Here is a 17,996-nt window from a genome sequence, read left to right as displayed (position 1 = left end):
AACTAACGAACCGAGACGTTAACAATATTTTTTACTTTCCTTTTTAATCTTTTAAATAAAGTGCTATTTAAAATACACCCTTTCAATTGAAACAAATAGATGACGCTCTTACGCGAAGTAATAACAAACAAAATGAATCACGCTCCATGCTGTTAAAAGTAAATTAAAAGAATCGCATTCCACACCGTTAAACAGAAATTAAACGAATCAAACCCTACACTGTTAAACGTAAAGTACATGAAACACACGAGGGCCGTAGGAATATTTTTTGTATTGGGGGGGGGAGGGGGCACCAAAAATTCCCAATTCATAACATTTTTCAGTTATGTTGTCAAACATCATTAATTATACTCGTAATACCATATTTAAACACAAACAAAAAGATAACATACATAGGTTATACTTTACCTACTGGCAAAAACATTACACTTAAACGAATATTATAGTATATAAATAAGTTTAACTACTTAGAATACACACACACACACACATATATATATATGTGTGTGACTATTTTAATATAATAACATCTGGATTTGCTAAAAAATACAAATAACATTATAATACATTTTAGAGTTTTCCAATTTTTCAAAAGACAGTTCTTGCAAAAATACATTATTCATGACCCATAACACAGTCAATAGTAGTTTGGTTTTATAAATGAACACAAATTATTAATGTCTTGTTTCAGTAGAATGAAATTTAATGACTATTTTTATATGTGTTTAGACCAGCCAAATGTAATGCTGCCATTGTTTGAATATAAAATACTCACATAGTAATAATAATGTTTAATCATGTGTTTTACATAGACAACAGTCTAGAAATTATGGGGGGACACATACTCTCTTCCCCCAGTTCTCTCTTCCCTCTTAAACGTCAAGTACACGAATTACACTCTACACTGTTCAGTAACTTATTTTTTACACTCTGCGAATTTTGATATTGTACTGTGGGCTGAACATTCCTTATTGTATTTTTACCTCTACTACTTCTAGTGCTACTAAAATAAGGAACAAACCTGAACCAAAAAAAGCGTTTTTTGAACCATGAGATTAATAAAAAACATGTTGAACTTGAGGAATGAATGTGAATAAGATGGGTTTCTGAATGAGTTTATGATGTGGAATTAAGATAAACGTATTTGTGGAATCAGGATATACATTGTCTTTGCCGTGAAATCAGTATATTTATATTGTAGAATCAAGACATACATTGTTCTCTGGCATAAAATCAGGACGGATATGTTTATAATACTGATTATTTAATTTCTTTAGTGCATATTGGTGTATAGAAGACATATTAATACTAGAAATAAACGACCTTATAACACCAAAATGTTGTTTATATTTAATCAGACACTCAACGTTTCGCTTTACAGCTTCTTCAGGAGCGTTCAATATAACACAAACCGAAATTGACAGTACAAAGCTCCAGACAGTTTTGGGAAGGTGACTGCTTTTCAAAGTAAAAAAAGAAAAGAAGAAAAAGGGGGGGGGGAATAAAAAACGAAATAAGGTACTATCAGTTGGGGGTAAGTAAGATAAACTTACCTCCTGAATTCCAGCCCTCGTAATAAAGCCCTAATTTAACTCAATTAGTACAGTAGATAAAGTATAGAGTTGGCACTACTTTTATGCGGATGAACACCTTATCACATGTAAAAGCTGGTTTTGTTTTGTTTTATTTGTAATTAAGCACAAAGCTACAATGGGCTATCTGTGCTCTGCCCACCACGGGTATTGAAACCCGGATTTTAGCGTTGTAAGTCTGCAGACATACCGCTGTGCCACTGGGGGGCATAAAAGCTGGTGTAAAATCTGAAAATTGGTAGTTACAGTGGACTTAATGGGTGGTGGTTGGGAGTTATACTAACCAATTTTAGTTAATTTAGATAACTTGGTTGGGCTTTTATAACTGTATACTTGTATATATAGCTAATGATGACAACGACAAATTTAGCTTAAAATAACCGAAAGACGAAACGTTTTCCTGACGATTCTCACGCCTCCACCGTCCCCCTAAAATATATATATATATATATAAGGTTGTGTCTCCGTGGGGGGAGGGTATCTTACAGTTTGAGAACCTTTTGTTTATACTGTAGAATTAAATATACTGTCATATATTGTTTATGACTTGGGATCAAATTAGTGTGTTTATACTAAGAGCGTAGAATCATGACGTGGCCTGGGATTAGATTAGTGTGTTTATAATAAGGGCGTAGAATCAAGACATGGCCTGGGATTAGATTAGTGTGTTTTTAATAAGGGCGTAGAATCAAGACATGGCCTGGGATTAGATTAGTGTGTTTATAATAAGGGCGTAGAATCATGACGTGGCCTGGGATTAGGTTAGTGTGTTTATAATAAGGGCGCAGAATCAAGACATGGCTTGGGATCAGATTAGTATGAAATTAAGACATACATATCTATATTGTGGAATCAAAGTGTCTTAAATTTAGAAACAAAAGTAAAGAGAGAGAGAGACATTTCTAAACTGTGGAGTCAATAAACATGTCTAAAGAATTGTCACCGAATGTCGGTATTTCACCAATTACATGAAAAAAAAATATTTATAATAGTTGATAAGTTAAAGCTGACTAATTAGCCACTTAAAACCATTACTCTAAACTGTACTAAAGTCTAGTATAGTAGCAATAATATTAAATTACTTTTTTTTACTGTCTTAAGTAGACTTAACATTACGAGTTTGTGTGTAGTAAACTAATTAAAATATATTTCGTGGTTGGTCACTGCCTTATATAAAGAAGCTTTTCTTGGTTCTTTATCAGTCTTATTAGAGCCTGGCATCCCAGGTGGTTAGGGTGCTTGACTCGCAATCTGAGGGTCGCGAGTTCGAATCCCCGTCCCACCAAACATGCTCGCCCTTTCAGCCGTATGGGCGTTATAATGTGACGGTCAATCCCACCATTCGTTGGGAAAAGAGTAGCCCAAGAGTTGACGGTGGGTGGTGATGACTAGCTGCCTTCCTCTAGTCTTACACTGCTAAATTAGGGACGGCTAGCGTGTGTAGCTTTGCACGAAATTCAAAAACAAACAAACAGTCTTATTAAGACATGATTGATATTGAATATGTATATTTAATGTATAAAGAACATGTCTGTAAACACGCATGGTTTAGTTTTTAATTATAACGGCAGTTCGGTTAATGTTGGGTAAGTTCTAATTGTTTTTTATTATTTTTTAAGTTTACAGTTCTAATTTTCTAGTTGGTTTTGCTTCCATGCAATAACTTACTGGTTAGTTGTCTAAGTTTCTACTTGTCTGGTTAGTTTTAATTTAAAAAATAACAATTCATTTAATTCTACTTCATAATGTAAACAACGTGATTATTTTGGTTTTAGATAGTGAATATGTTTTCAGCTATATTCAGAGAAGCACTAGTAATGGTATGTTTATTTCTAGCATAATGGAGTTTTAACAGCTACAAAAAAGTCACGTGACCACTTTTTAGTTCTACTAACCAATAATAATAACTAAATAAATATAGTTAAAAAATATTTGTGCTTCCAGGAGATTATATTAATGGATAGTTTTTCATATTTATAAATATTTGAAAGATTTTACTTCGCACAGGTGTATTGTTAAATTCTTGTCCAAGGTCGATGCTAATGTAACTTAAGAAATGATCCCTCGTACTACCACCTACCTCTATCAACTAGAGACTGTACGGTGATGCACATGTCGTTATCCATGGGAAACTGATCACAGCGGACCATGTCAGGCCATGGATAGCCGTATGTGTTCATTCTTCTCTCACAGCCTTGACGGACAGCATCGCACAGGGAACGGCACGGATATATCGGTCGATCTAGGCAGACTGGCGAGAACAGCGAGCACAAAAATAGCTGAGTGTCCGGATGACATTTAAGATTAAAGAGAGGAACCCACGGACCAGCCTGCTGAGCCACTTCAATCATCGTATCGTGACCCAGCAAGTTGGGTAGACGCATTTGTGTGTATCCGATGCCGTGACAGAGAGTCAGATTCCGGGGTATGTCCATACAAGTTGGTTGAGTCAAGCGACTTCCCACCATATTCCAGTCGGTCAGGTAAGTCGCAGTCAGGTCTATTTGGACGCAAGTCAACAGCAGCTCCACGATAAACATACGCTCCATGTTACACACAATCTATTAGACAGAGAACTTTCTGGCGATTAGGCTACAAACGCAGATTATATATATATATATTTCCTATTCTGTTCGTATGGCACTACGAATTGTAACGTTTACTGAACGTTGTACATCATTAAAAAAAGCGAAAAACAGTCACGTTCACAAACAAATATTTCAAAATATTTAATTGTTCTGAATAATTAACTAAGTTTTTTTTTTTACAAACAAAAATTATCTTCCTTGGTTACTTTAACCATATAAGATCATCGCTGTCTCGCTATATACAAACAAACAAAAAAATCTTCACTTCCCTGTCTGCAACAGACGAGCGCCCGTGCGCGTGCGTACGTGTGTTCAAGTAAGAAGCATCCCTCTTGCGGTAGCAGGCACTCTCTCATACCTACACTCGAAACTTTGGAAATCTCTACTTTAGCTGGTCTACAAGGGCTCAGCTGGAGTAAAAAGCCACGTGACTGCTATTAACCAATCCAACCTGGTTCAAAGCCGCGCGCTACGTCGCCACTCGCTAGGAAATCGGCGTTATCTTATCATGATCACAGACGAGAGGCGGTCAACATGCTAGGAATGCTAAATACCTGCCCTGCTTAGCCATCACAAAAACTTGTTTAACCCCCATCTGTGCCTGTACGAGTTTTTGCTGCATCAGCCAAGACTACAGGAGGACATTACCTTTTATTCAACCCTTTGGTTCATGAAAATTTTGAGTAGATAACATAAAGATATGTTTGTGTGTTAGAATTCATATATGTGTATACGTACGTGACGAGCCTTTTAGGTAAATTTAGGAGGATCAGCAAACAAACTTTAAGTGTTTAAAATAAAAACTCAACTGTGCGTGTCAGCATCAGCTAACACCTTTAAGTTCATACAATGGGAGACTGCCTTATTATGACTCCCACTACACTAGTTTTGAACATCTCTTTTGGCACAAGAAGGGGGGGGGAGCGTCTTTGAGGCGTAAAAAAAACGTATTGTCAATGTCCCAAATTACTCCCATAGGTGAATTTGGGCGGCCCTTCTCCTACACTACAGAAGCTTTGGTAAATAGAGTTCTGGTTGGGTTATTTCACGCAGGGTTAACAGGTAGACGTGCGTTTCTCTCCCTTGAAGAAAGTTTACTCTGTCGGACACTCGTAAGTAGAGGGGTGGGGAGGGCTAGCGCGTGAGAAAAGTGTGAAAGATGGCTTTCGATAAGTGTTGTGATGTAAATCATCTTCCCCTGTGTTATATTTCATAATAGTAAGCCTGTAGTTTGTTTGTCCAACCGACCAAACTTAAAAAAGCTTGGGACACTTTCATTGATGGGGCTATAATTGAACTAATTTTAGAAATTGTACCACAATATACACTGTAACCAATAGCTTGTGCACCTCAGAAAGTTGCCCGGGCCCTTCCGAATCTTTCAGGTAAAATGCATTGATAATACTCAATCAAGTGTTATCAGTCTTTAAACTAGGCTTAGAGTCTGATATCATGAACGTTAAAACACATTAAATGAATAGTGAAGTTGCATGTGTTTTTTTTAATTCAAGTATTTTTGAAAAAAGAACTCGTAATTTAAATTATCCTAACTCTTTGTTATGACAGATGCCACAAACGAATTCAGTTCGCTAATAAAAAAAAGAAGAAAAAAAAAGCACCTATCACGTTAAGACTAGAAAGATCCTTAAAATTATATATAAAGAAATTATTGATTGGTTTCTAATTTTGTTTTTATTTTTGTTTATCTCTTTTCTTTCCAAATTGCAAAACTAAAATAGTCAATAGAATTTAGAAAATGCCCATCGGGTAATGAAACTGAACATGTTTGAGTTCATTCCACGTATATCTCTTGTCCAGGTAAATTTACACTCCAAGTCATGTGAAACATGACGTATCTGTTCAAGTTTAATAATTTACATTTAAAGATGGTGAAAGGAACTGGAAGCAAGAAGAAAAATTAAATGTTTTAATATATATATAAGAGAGTCTGCTACAACTCTCTATGCAGGGATGGCACGACAGCCGTATTAAAACGATACAAAATTCAACTGGACTTTCTTCTCTACAAGTCACCAGAAGCTAGATATGATGAGCTACTTAGCATATCGTTCTATCTCCGGTGTATATGCCACTTTCTAGCTATTCAGAGCGTCCCAAAGTCGAAACCTGGCAAATGGTTAAAACCGAGATTTCATATTTTCATTCATCATCTTTCTTTAACAGGCCTAGCGCCTACCTAGTTCTAGCAGTAACTATAATTTTATCATCATTTGATAGAGCAAAACAATCTTCACGGTCTTTGACGGTCTTTAAAATATAATTCCCCACACACGTAAAAATCGAAAATAAAAACTGATTGTATTAAAGTTTTTAGTTACATGTGACTGTTTGTTGATTATTTATGTTTTTCGTTTCATGAACAACTTTGATATTTATTGAACCCTTCTTTTTTCTCCGTAGTATATGCAAGGGCAGATTAAGGGTAAGACGGGCCTCGGTCTAAATATTTCTAACGGGGCTATTATGATCGCGATGAAAGTCTAAGGTAAAAAAAAACTAAACCTCATAACGGGCCTTTTTTTTTTAGCCGGGGCCTGGGGTTACAGCCCTAATATCATTCGCCTTAATCCGCTCCTGAGTATACGTATAGACTTCTAGCGAGCTTTAAGAGATGATTGATGAGAAGAAATTTACTTATGCAGATTATATTGGTTTGGTTTGAATTTCTAATCCTAACTCAAGTAGAACACTATACAAAACATTTTGATTGAACAGCTCAGCCGCAGTTTTGAAGTTTCTTGCTGCTCTGATATCAAAGTTCTCATTGACATAACAATCGTCATCACCTTTACTTGCTGAGCCAATCACAATCAGACAAACCTGGAAGGTGACAGCTCTATCTTCTGACGTGACTCTCAGATCAGTAATCTTATAAGGCCAAATTGATGGCCACCAAAGCCCAACAAACCATGAAGAAGATAGATTAGATATTTTTCTATAATTTTGTAAAACAATAATAATAATGAATCAAACAAGTATGAATATTTATTTACTGTCACGCTGTCTGTGCATCTTTTATTTGTCATCTGGATCATTACATTACTTTCCAGCTAACAAATCCCTCAAACCCGTTGCTTTGTGATGGTAATTTCACCTGTGATTTACTATTCACCTTTAGTCAGGAATACCATGCTAAACCACGAATTTAAAAAAAGAAAACTGACAACTCTTGTGAACACACTTTTTATTACGATGATTTATAAATTTTTGTTAAAATGTGCATCGATTGTGTTCTGCACAGTTATGAAATTTTTTCTTAACTAACTCTGTCGTAAAATTTTAAGGGAAATTAAGTAACATCCTGAGGTTAATATTTCCAAGTTTTGTTTACTTTATGAAAACGATCTATTCTTGGATAACACTTTAAAATATTTCTAGACTAACTCAGCTCTCACCAGTCTGGTGTGAAATTGCCTAATAAGTGTGCTATTGAACAGAAATAGATTTTTACTTCTTTTTATACAAAAACATTTCAAACAAATGTGTCCTTTATCTTGCCAGCAAATCTTGATAATATATATATATATATATATATACATAAGTACCTCTTTAAGACTTCTAAAAGCTAAATATACATTTACAGTTTGCTAAATTTGCCCAATGAAGCAGCTTAGGATGAAGGGTTCAAGATGTAGTTATATTTATCTGCACTTGGCTGTTTATGACAAAGTGTCCTTTTTACAAATTTTTATTGCAACAGTTAAAAATGCGTCTTTCTTCCGCTACAGCGGGTTTGTAAGTATGAAAAATATATACTTTTTTATTCTGTTTGTTTTATAGTTTACTATTTATAATAGTAGGTTTCATTTGCACACTTTCAAATCAGCGTTTTCTGTTAATTTTTATGAATCCCTAAAAGTAATAGTTTGTATAGCACAAACTTACACAATGGGCTATTTGCTCTCTGTCCACAGCAGGGAATCAAAACCATGGGTTTTAGCAGTTAAGTCCATAAACTTAGTACTGGTCTACCAGGGTTCTGCTTATAGGAAAAATACTGTATTCTGGACTAACTGATTCTCTTTATTTTCAAACCGTTAAGTTTAATTCGCATACCTTTATCTTTTTATTCTAAGCTGCCGAGGAATTAAAATAAACTTGGAATACAAACTATGCTAAGGTTAGTAAAGAATTAAAAGTGCTGAAAATGGTGATTTATTTCAAAGTGAACCGAATACTATCAACCGAAAATCAACTATAGTGAGTACTGTGATGGATGACGATCAATGCTGAGTTACAGAGAACAGATTGAGGGCTATGCTGGACGGCAACTTAGTCCAGAGTTACAAGTAATGGATTATGTGAGTCCTAAAGCTGATATGTATGAGGCGATGATTAATTCCATGATTTTTTACAATCAATCTATAAAACGACAACTGTCAGATGTTCTATGATCTGCTTTGCACAAATGGAACAAAGTGTAAAGAACTTTTTGAATATTTGGGAACAAAACGTTTCATTCGTGGTTAACATTCTCCAAATATACTTATAATACAAGGAAACTTGTGGCATCTCGATCATCCTACAACACGTAAGTAATATAAAGATGATTGAAATAATCTCCTTTATATTGATGCAAGTCAGTTCATTCACAAACACTAAAACATCCATACCAAATATTTACATAATAAATATATATGTATATTGAAAATTACGGTGCAAAATCTAATCTAGAAGAAGTTTAGTAAACAGCATCACAGTGTCAATTAAAGAGTTATAGCAATCTTCAAACTCTCCACAATTATTCCTGTTTTTCTCTATGTTCACATATTGCATCATATTCAGTAAGTTTTTTTACTATTATAACACCTTATCTAAAGCGTTTTTTTTTCATGCAGAGTTACTTAAGCACCATCTGCATATAGATGTGATATTTTCAGATAAAACTGTTTTCCCTTAGGAGTCACGAGACAGGTTCACTTGATAATGAAGAGATTTGACAAAATATTTCCTGTACTCACTGGCTACTGAAGTAGTGATAAATAAATAATAGATATAGACTAAACACGAGAGATCAGTTAAAGTGAACAACCTTTATCCAAGCCAAACATGATGAAAATTTATACATAACTTGGCACAACATAGAGTTCCCTTTAACTGGAGAGTTAGTTCTAACTACTTAGTTCTATAATTTCAGACTTACTAAGAGTAACCAGCGCTACATGGATGAATAATCATTCTCCAGTGAAATATAAAAGACGTTGTTACCGCCATAGGTTATATAACCACCAGTGTAAAAAATACTTGTCTAACTTCACATGCCATAAGTTACCTCCAGCTATCTGTCACACTAGAAGACAAAATGTGTTACTCTACAGTGTAAATGACATGGAACAATATGTAGCTAGAGCAAAAGGAATTTAATAATTTTGTTGACCAATTTCTATATTAATACAAGTAGGTAGACAAAAAATAGTATGCTTATATACTACAGTTATCCTGCCTCCCCCCTTACATCGGGTTTGTCCTCAAGCCGACATTGACCTTAACTTTGAATCCAATAAAACGTATTAATACTGTTAGTCAAGGAGTGGCGTACTTTTTTAGCCCCTGTAAAAACACTTACATGCAACACAGACAACACAACCCTTTAACAAAGAAACTCACTGGTTACCTCACAATATTCTTTAACAATGAATTACAACAATTGAAACATAATCAGAACACAATGCAAATGCTTGCCACATAATATTAAATGAAACTGACCACATCATTGTTTATAATATGCTTCACTCAATCAAAAATACAAGAATAATCTTTTAGTAATGAAACAATAGAAAAATTACATTAACACGATGAATATTGTACATTATAAACCATTTTATAGACTGAGAAATCAAATTGTACTTTATTAAAATATAATACTATATATAAGGCCCTTCAATAATTTATTTTCAATAGTAAAAAAAAAGATAGATACTTGATGAAAACCTTTAACAAATACATTTATCAAAATTACATTATGCATAAGAAAATAATTATCTTTAACAAATATTATTCACAATACAAAAGTACAAATAAAGATAAACAAAATACCCCTTGCAATGGTTAAATGAGGTACATCAATCAATAAATATAGATTCATACCATTCATCAGTAGCTAGACTGAACTCTTTAATGATGATACAATAGTCATATCACATAGTAAAATCATTGATAAAAAATGAAGCCTTACAAGACAGGAATTCACATATTAATGCACACCTGCATTAAGAAAAAAAGTCAAACGAGAACATAGTGAAACACAAAGAAATAGCCATTACATTGACATAAGCAAACAAATGAAAGAAACTCTTAAACAACGATGATTGATTTAGTTGTCTTGCCTAAAATAATTGAAAATACAAATTAAAAATAATCCTTGAACATGATGTATGGTAAAAACACGCAAGAAATATTAACCAGTTATTTAATATTGAAATAGCACATAACAATGCTCAAACTCTTAAACATTCAGTCATGCTTCAACTTCAAAAAATATGAAACCTCTTTAAACTCATAAAAACAATCTTAATGCAAACACAAGTTATAAAACAAACCATTACATAAAAATGGTAACATTAAAGAATGTTTACTTTGAGAATATATATAGAATAAAAACATAATATAGGATACATCTACGATACTTTCAATGAGCAGGTACATTCACAACTTTATATACAACATCTTTATACACTTCCACAGAACTACAAGTAGATGAACTCTACAAAAATAGAAATTATACAAATTGACAAAATATTCTACAAGTGAGAAAAACAAGGGAATAAAAGGAGTACAATGCACATATATGTATTTATAATAAATAAGAAACCCTTTAACACTGAAACTTAACTACTTCTCATAATATGAAAGACTATTTACATTATTTTGCATTTCACTTTTAGGACGATCTGAAATTTGAGCTTTCGCCTCTTTTTTCCATCTTAAGCCTGTCACGATGCTTCTAGGACAGCTGTGAATTTGTAGTTGATGGCCTTGGTTGACTATATGATGTTTCTGGCCTTTTCTATGGCCTTATGGGTCTGAGCCAGATCTTCTCATAAATGTTGGACTTCATCCTCCAGTTGAAAAGGAAGCTCCAGGCATCTCTGAAGTTGGCCCTCTTTTCTGTTATATATGGTTCAGGTATTGTTCCACTTCGCTAATTGTCCTAAGCAGTGTCTTAGATCAGGATCTGCTCAAATCATATTTTACATGTGAGTACCATTGGTGGTGTACAGAAGAGCTTAAACCTAATGTGGATTATGGGATTTCTTATGGTAGAAATAGTCTCGCAGCAGCCAATGTTGAGTTGCTCTTGCTAACTGCCAAAATAATAGCAACAGGTGGGGCAACTGTTGCTGGTTGTAGTCTCGCTGGTTTCAGCTAAAGGAGAGGCCCCCAGTGCTAGGTCAACCCTCAGGTAGATAATAGCTCTGTAAAAGCCCTTTGGGGTTGTGGCACATAGTGTTCCTACCAAAGGTGTGTACGCATTTAATGCCAGTAATGTTCTATTGTGGCACATCCTCTGATAAGACATCTTAAAAACTTGAACCATTATCTTATTGAAATTTCTGCCACCCTTTCCCTCACAGTCATTGGGGTCAGTGTGGAGTAGGAACCTGAAATTGAGCTGCTTGGACGGTAGGTTCGAGTGGTTTCTTTGAGAATAATCCTGTAATAGTAGGGTTCACTATTAGCAGTCTGGATTGCCCATATTGAGTGTTAGCCATTGGAAGCTGCTCAGCCCATATAAACGTAAGGGTTAGTCCATTACGGAAGTTTGCGATTTTGGAAGTGTCACCCAATAGCATGTTCATCGGTTATAATGATCTGAGAGCCAGGCTGACTCTAGGGGTGTCTTTCAGATGGTCATACGATCTAGGCCCTCTACATCACTGAACAAGAAATCTAGTGCATAACAGCTTGATGCCCTCCAGTGCTTGTTTTATGCTGGGAAATATCTTGCTTTAGAGCTCTGGGGACCACTAACTGCAGTTCAGTGGTTATGGTGATGGTACTGCACACCTTTCTGTATTCATAATTACTCATACAAGTTCCACAGTTTATGTTCGTCTGTGCTATGCTCCACAATCTGAGCTGGCCGAGCTCTCTTTATTACACATCAAGATATGATGAGGCTAGACCTGAGTTTTTCAACTGCTTTTTCCAGAGCTCCTGAAGTATCCAGTGTCCAAAAATTCAATGAACAGACAGGGTCTCACTACACAGCGAGATAATCCATCAGTATTTCTATATATTGTGTCTAAACAATACTGTATAGCAAATCCTGCTCCCCTGAAATGCTTATATCCAGCATACAATCATTCCTTATGGATTTTTGAAGCTCAAGAACCATTTCAGCAATGCATGGTCCATTCTGGTAGTGAACTTTCTACCATACAAATAGTGTTGATAGTGTTTCATGAGGACTAAAATTGCCAACAGTTCTTTCTTTGTTGTACAGTATCTACATTAAGGAGTCGTGAGTATGTGACGACTCTACATAATTGCACATTATACTCCATCCTGCAGCTGTGTTAATACTTCTCTGGTTCCCCTATTATTGGCAACAGTATCTAACAAGAAATCACAATCATGTCGTGAATATGTCAGCATAGAAGCTTTTACTAAAACATACTTCAGGGACTGCAGTGCTTGTTCACACTCACTACTCCATCTGAAGTAGGATTCTAATTCAGTGAAAACCAATAATGGTGATGCAATTTTGGAGAAATTGACCATAAACTATAAATAGTAAAACATAAGATCCAATAAACTGCAGACTTTTAGTTTTTTCACAGATTGAGGCCAATTTTGCACCATTACTATTTAGCGGGTTCCATGAAAATTCCTTCTCTACCCATAATATGACCAAGAAATTAGACTTCTGCATGCATGAATACACATTTTCTGGGTTCCAGTTACAAGCCTTTTTTTTTTTATCCACTGAAATAGAAGTTTCGGGGTCTCAACTGCAGAAGCGAAAGTGTGACCAAATACTGAAAGGTCTTCAAAATATTCCAGGCATTTCTCCCATCACAGCCCCTTCAATGTAGCTCTATTAGCCTCTCAAAGTGGCGGACATGTTACTCAGGCCAAATGGCATACAAACCATTTCTCAAGCTAAAATCAGTCTTTGGCCAGCGGTCATCATCCAGTTCATTGTCAGTATCCATAAGCCAGATGTAAAGTGTTGAATCAATGGGTGTCTTCCAATGCATCCAGACAGACTTTTTTTTGGCAATAAGACATTTATCTGAATTACTACCTCCACTTGAAAATCAACACACAACCTGGATATAATATTTCTTTCTGATAATCACGATTAGAGATGACCAAACACTCTCCAAAGATTACATAATCCCATCCTTTAACGTCGTCTGCATTTCAGTAATGACTATGTCCATAGTGTTCCAGGAAACCCTGAATAGTGTTTTTAATTGGACAATCATCACCTGTCCCTATGTGGTGTTTAGTTATTGATCTCTAACCCAATTGATGAACTGGTCCTATGAATACATCAGCATACTTAATCAACAAATCACTAAGTAGCTGTTGCTGCATTGGATCCAAATTTTTAGCACAATCCTCAACCTATTATTTAAAGGAGTGTTGGCTACCATGTATTCATTCTTACACTAGGTACTATGGATGTAAACCAAGCATAGGTGCTAGTCTCACTTGCCTCCAATTCACTTACCACTCTGATAACCATTTCAGCAGCAAGCTAAATAAATGATCAACCACAACTACAAAATAACACTAAGACTTCATCCCTTTTCAGACAAATAACTGTCTGAGCTAGTAGTGTTTGCTTTTTGCTGAAAGCAACAGACATAATTTACTTTGCTTCACTTATGAGATCCTGTGGTTCTGGTCAAGGTTTCTCTCCTTTGAACTCACAGGAAACATCTGGCTGAGATGTCATTGACATTGTATGTACAGGATTACGGGCATCCATGGGAACCCCAACCCTCGAATGAATAACCAGTTCCTGTTTTAAGGTGACAGGATCATGAGTTGCTCTATGCATTTCACCCACTCATCCTGTTCAATCTCAGGTTTCTCCAGGATCTGTGGTTGCACTGGCTTGGAGAGGCTCACTACTACCCCATGAATTACCATTCTTACCATCAGGTGCTTGCTATCTCACCTATTGGTGAGACAGCACTTATTGACAGATAGTGTCTGCCAAATGCACCTCCAGTTTTTCTCTACACTCTCAGGATTTTAACCAAGTATTGCGTTGGGTTGGTCTGACTGGCAAAGGCTTGGGAATCCTATAGAGATCACTCTTGCAGTCTCAGACTCGCAAAATGCCATAACATTATGACGATTTAAATTCTTTGAATCCCCCATCAATGTCGATTTTCCAAGGAAAATCAAAATCGACTGGTATGGATGCTCCAGACATCGGCAGTTCCTCTTCTTCTTCCTGAGTTGTCAGATGCAATGAGGAGTCATGGACCTTTATAGCATTGGCAAAAGTCCTCACTAGATAAGATAGTCCTCTCTGACAACCATTTCTCTTGCTTATAAGTCCTTTGTCCTCTGGAAAATTCTATTTTCCTTACAACAAACCCTTTTAAACTTAAGTACATTCATCAGACAATACATTTGTGCTGCTTTCTCACTACAATAATCATATATCCAGTTTTCTGTATCATAACTACATTATTGCATTTATTATACTTTATTATTGCTACATGCAAACATTCTCTAGGTATGCAAACCTAATGGGCTAGTAACAAATAATTTGCTTTAAATTATAATCAGTTATATTATTATATAATGTCACACACTCATTAAAACACATATATCCTCTTTTGCTACCGATATATTAATATTTTGTTTGTTAATATGCTATTTTTCTTCATTGTTGTTTTGTATAATCACTGTTCACGTATTTGTATTATTACAATAACGTGTATTTATTATGCAAACTGATGCTTTATCTTCATTATTACAGCACATATTTTTATTTATAAACTTTATTTAGGTCCCTGGTGGCTCAACAGTGAGCTTAAGAGTTTATAATGCTGACATTCACGGTTCAATCTCTGTGGTAAGCACAACACAGATGGCTTATTGTGAACCTTAATAGCAAATAAACAAGTACAATATTTGGTTTTTACTTTGTATACTTATCTATTTTTCTTTTTTCTTTGTACCTTATGTATAATTGTGGTATAGGAATATATCACAGGTTTCTTCTTTCTATGGGATTGATATTTATTCTGAATATATTCTTTGTTCTAAATATGTACGCGTTTTTCACGAAATAGATGGTCAAGAAAACATTTGAAATAATCTAGTTTCAGATTACCTTTATCATATATATATATATATATAGGTGATAATTGTTAATGCCCGTGGAGAACAATGTTACATTCAACCTTGGGTAAGGTTAGGGCAATATCATTCTCCGTTTGTAAAGGTAATATCTAGAGATCATGGTCCCACCAATGTGAAATGAGAATGATCAGTGGAGTGTTAGTGTAATGCACTAGGTAAATGCAATGTTTCATTTTTAATAGAAACCCCCCCATTTAATAAGTTCTTCTAAAGTTTTACTCCTAGTTTACACTGAATCTGACGTGATCCTGAATTGATTTAGAAGCAACAGTCTGGCCTAAGTCTGCAAGCACACACACACACAGTGTTTTTTTAATTTAAATTCATAAAGATTGTGTTGTAAGTGTATCAAACGTTTTGTACATTCTAGTTATTCCTAAACTTTATGTTAACTAGTATACATTCAGCACTGTACGATGATACCTTATTTTGTAGAATGTTCAACTAAGCAGGCCTATCAGTTAAATCTTCAGACGTATATTCAATCCATCTGAGTATACCACAAAGTAGGTAACAAGAATGTTTGGTGTCTTTACCACATAATATGGAGTCATTATATATATTGCTTGTACCTACTGGAATATGGGCTGACTGAAATGTTTAAAAAGACTTTGTCTGAATATGGCATTTTATAAAGCAAAAAAATGTATGATCAAGAAAATTGGTCATCGAGAGAAGATAGTTGTTCAAGAAGTACTTGCATCTAGAAAAAATCCTTTCCTAAAGGTTGGACTTTCACCTCTTCTGTGAAGGTCCACGCTCTTTATGTCTTTTGCACACATATTACCATTCGATAAAGTTCTCCTAGTGAATGTTGGCCCAGGTGTGAGGGTGACACAGTCTAAGAGCTGTGGTGGAATTGAGGCTAAGACCATTTTGGGTGTGTGTGCAGTACTCTTAGACCACCACCAGCTATAGCTCTGGTCACAACACCATGAGGGAAAAAACTGCAGACACCATCAGTATACACTGTCCATTAACTATAGCCCTCTCATCAGAAGGTTTGAGAGTGTGTACTAAGTGGATCATGGGACAGTGGTAAGCCTTCCCAAGGCGGGAGATATATTGCCGACGTGAATGCAATTCATGGAGGAGTTTGGGGTCGGATAGAGGCCAAATGTGAGCTGTCATGCACATCTCATTGCTCTGTCCCACAAACTCAGGAGCTCATTATCATGCTGGAACACTAGAGCATTTGAATACTCGTACTATGTGAAGACGACAATGTCTGAAACCTTACGATCAGGTGATGATCTTTTTTGCATTCCAGGTCGCTGTAGTGAGACTAAGCAAGTAATTCCTACAATATTTAAAGACCTGTCAAATGAAATTTTGAACCATTTCCTTAATCACTTAAGGCAGCTTATTGTCTGTAATGAACAGGCACTGCAGTGCCTGATGCTAAGTATTTATGTTTCAGTGCTTGAATTGAGCAAACATTTTGATGAAGAGGAAAGAGATGAGTAAACGTTTGAATGAGAAGGAAAGAGCTGAGAGTACTTCTCTGGCCATTTGATTATCTGATTCTTTTTTCCCAGGAGAAGAATTTTCCCATATGTAGTGTTGAAGCTGTGTTTTTGTTTTAATGTATATTGATATATATAGTTTAACTACAGCGTAAATGATTAATCTCGATTTTCGAGAATTTTTTCTGAAAGCTTTAGTTCAGGTGAAATCAGTCCGAGATATCTATTCCACGAAAGTCTGAAAAGGAAAATGTTCAAGCTTGATGGGTGCACGTAACTTAACCAAGCTACTGACCAGATGTCAAACTCAGGGTCCACTGACACTGGAAAGGTCTCAGTAAGTGCCCGCTCAGGGTCACCCTTCATGATATTAAGTGTATATCTAATACCTTAGATGGGGAAAAAAGGTTGCAGTCAAAAAAAGGAATGAGCGTGCGACTTAAAGCAATTAAATCAAATTTAATTTACCCATTTGACCGCCAATTTTGATTTCATTGCTTTAAGTGTGGAGAGTTTCTCGAAAATTCAGATTACGTAACAATATAAAGCTGCATTATCTTTTACGTATACACACACACATTGTTGATTCTTACACTCGAGAATCTTCTACAACTTTAGAGAATAGGCGGGAATTTCGCAATACAAATTTAATAATATAAGTTTTGTACATTTCTAAATATATATTTAACTTCAACAAATATCGATATTGAAATAAATATATAAGAGTAAATCCGTCACGTACAGGCCAAAGTTGTAAGTTCATGGGTCAAAGTAGGAAGTGGTATAACTCAAGAAACGGCTCTTCATATCAGCCTTATGGTGGCTGTTGGAGTAGAATCGCAATACATATTTAACAGTATAATGTATGTACATTTCTAAATATAAATTAAATTCCAACAAACATCGATATTAAAATAAATATAGAATAATAAATCCGTCACAACTCTAACAGTATATACAAAAGTATTGCGTATCATTCAAAAGTTTCAAGC

At 35.3% G+C, this 17,996-nt stretch overlaps 1 protein-coding gene across 1 annotated transcript in view; it reads right to left on the bottom strand.

The window, feature by feature from the left end:
• The window catches only part of LOC106461398 (secreted frizzled-related protein 5-like), a 68,463-nt gene extending 64,257 nt beyond the window's left edge, over positions 1-4,206 (bottom strand). Inside the window, exon 1 of the mRNA XM_022388350.1 lies at positions 3,673-4,206. Within this exon, the coding sequence (XP_022244058.1) occupies positions 3,673-4,141 (469 nt within the window). The 5' untranslated portion in view covers positions 4,142-4,206. The remainder of the gene's footprint in view (positions 1-3,672) is intronic.
• Between the last annotated feature and the right edge of the window lie 13,790 nt (positions 4,207-17,996).

The sequence above is a fragment of the Limulus polyphemus genome, unplaced genomic scaffold (genome assembly GCF_000517525.1).
Source record: "Limulus polyphemus unplaced genomic scaffold, Limulus_polyphemus-2.1.2 Scaffold951, whole genome shotgun sequence".
NCBI lineage: Eukaryota > Metazoa > Arthropoda > Merostomata > Xiphosura > Limulidae > Limulus > Limulus polyphemus.
The sequence above is the reverse complement of the archived record's forward strand: the minus strand, read 5'-3'. Positions and strand labels throughout refer to the sequence as shown.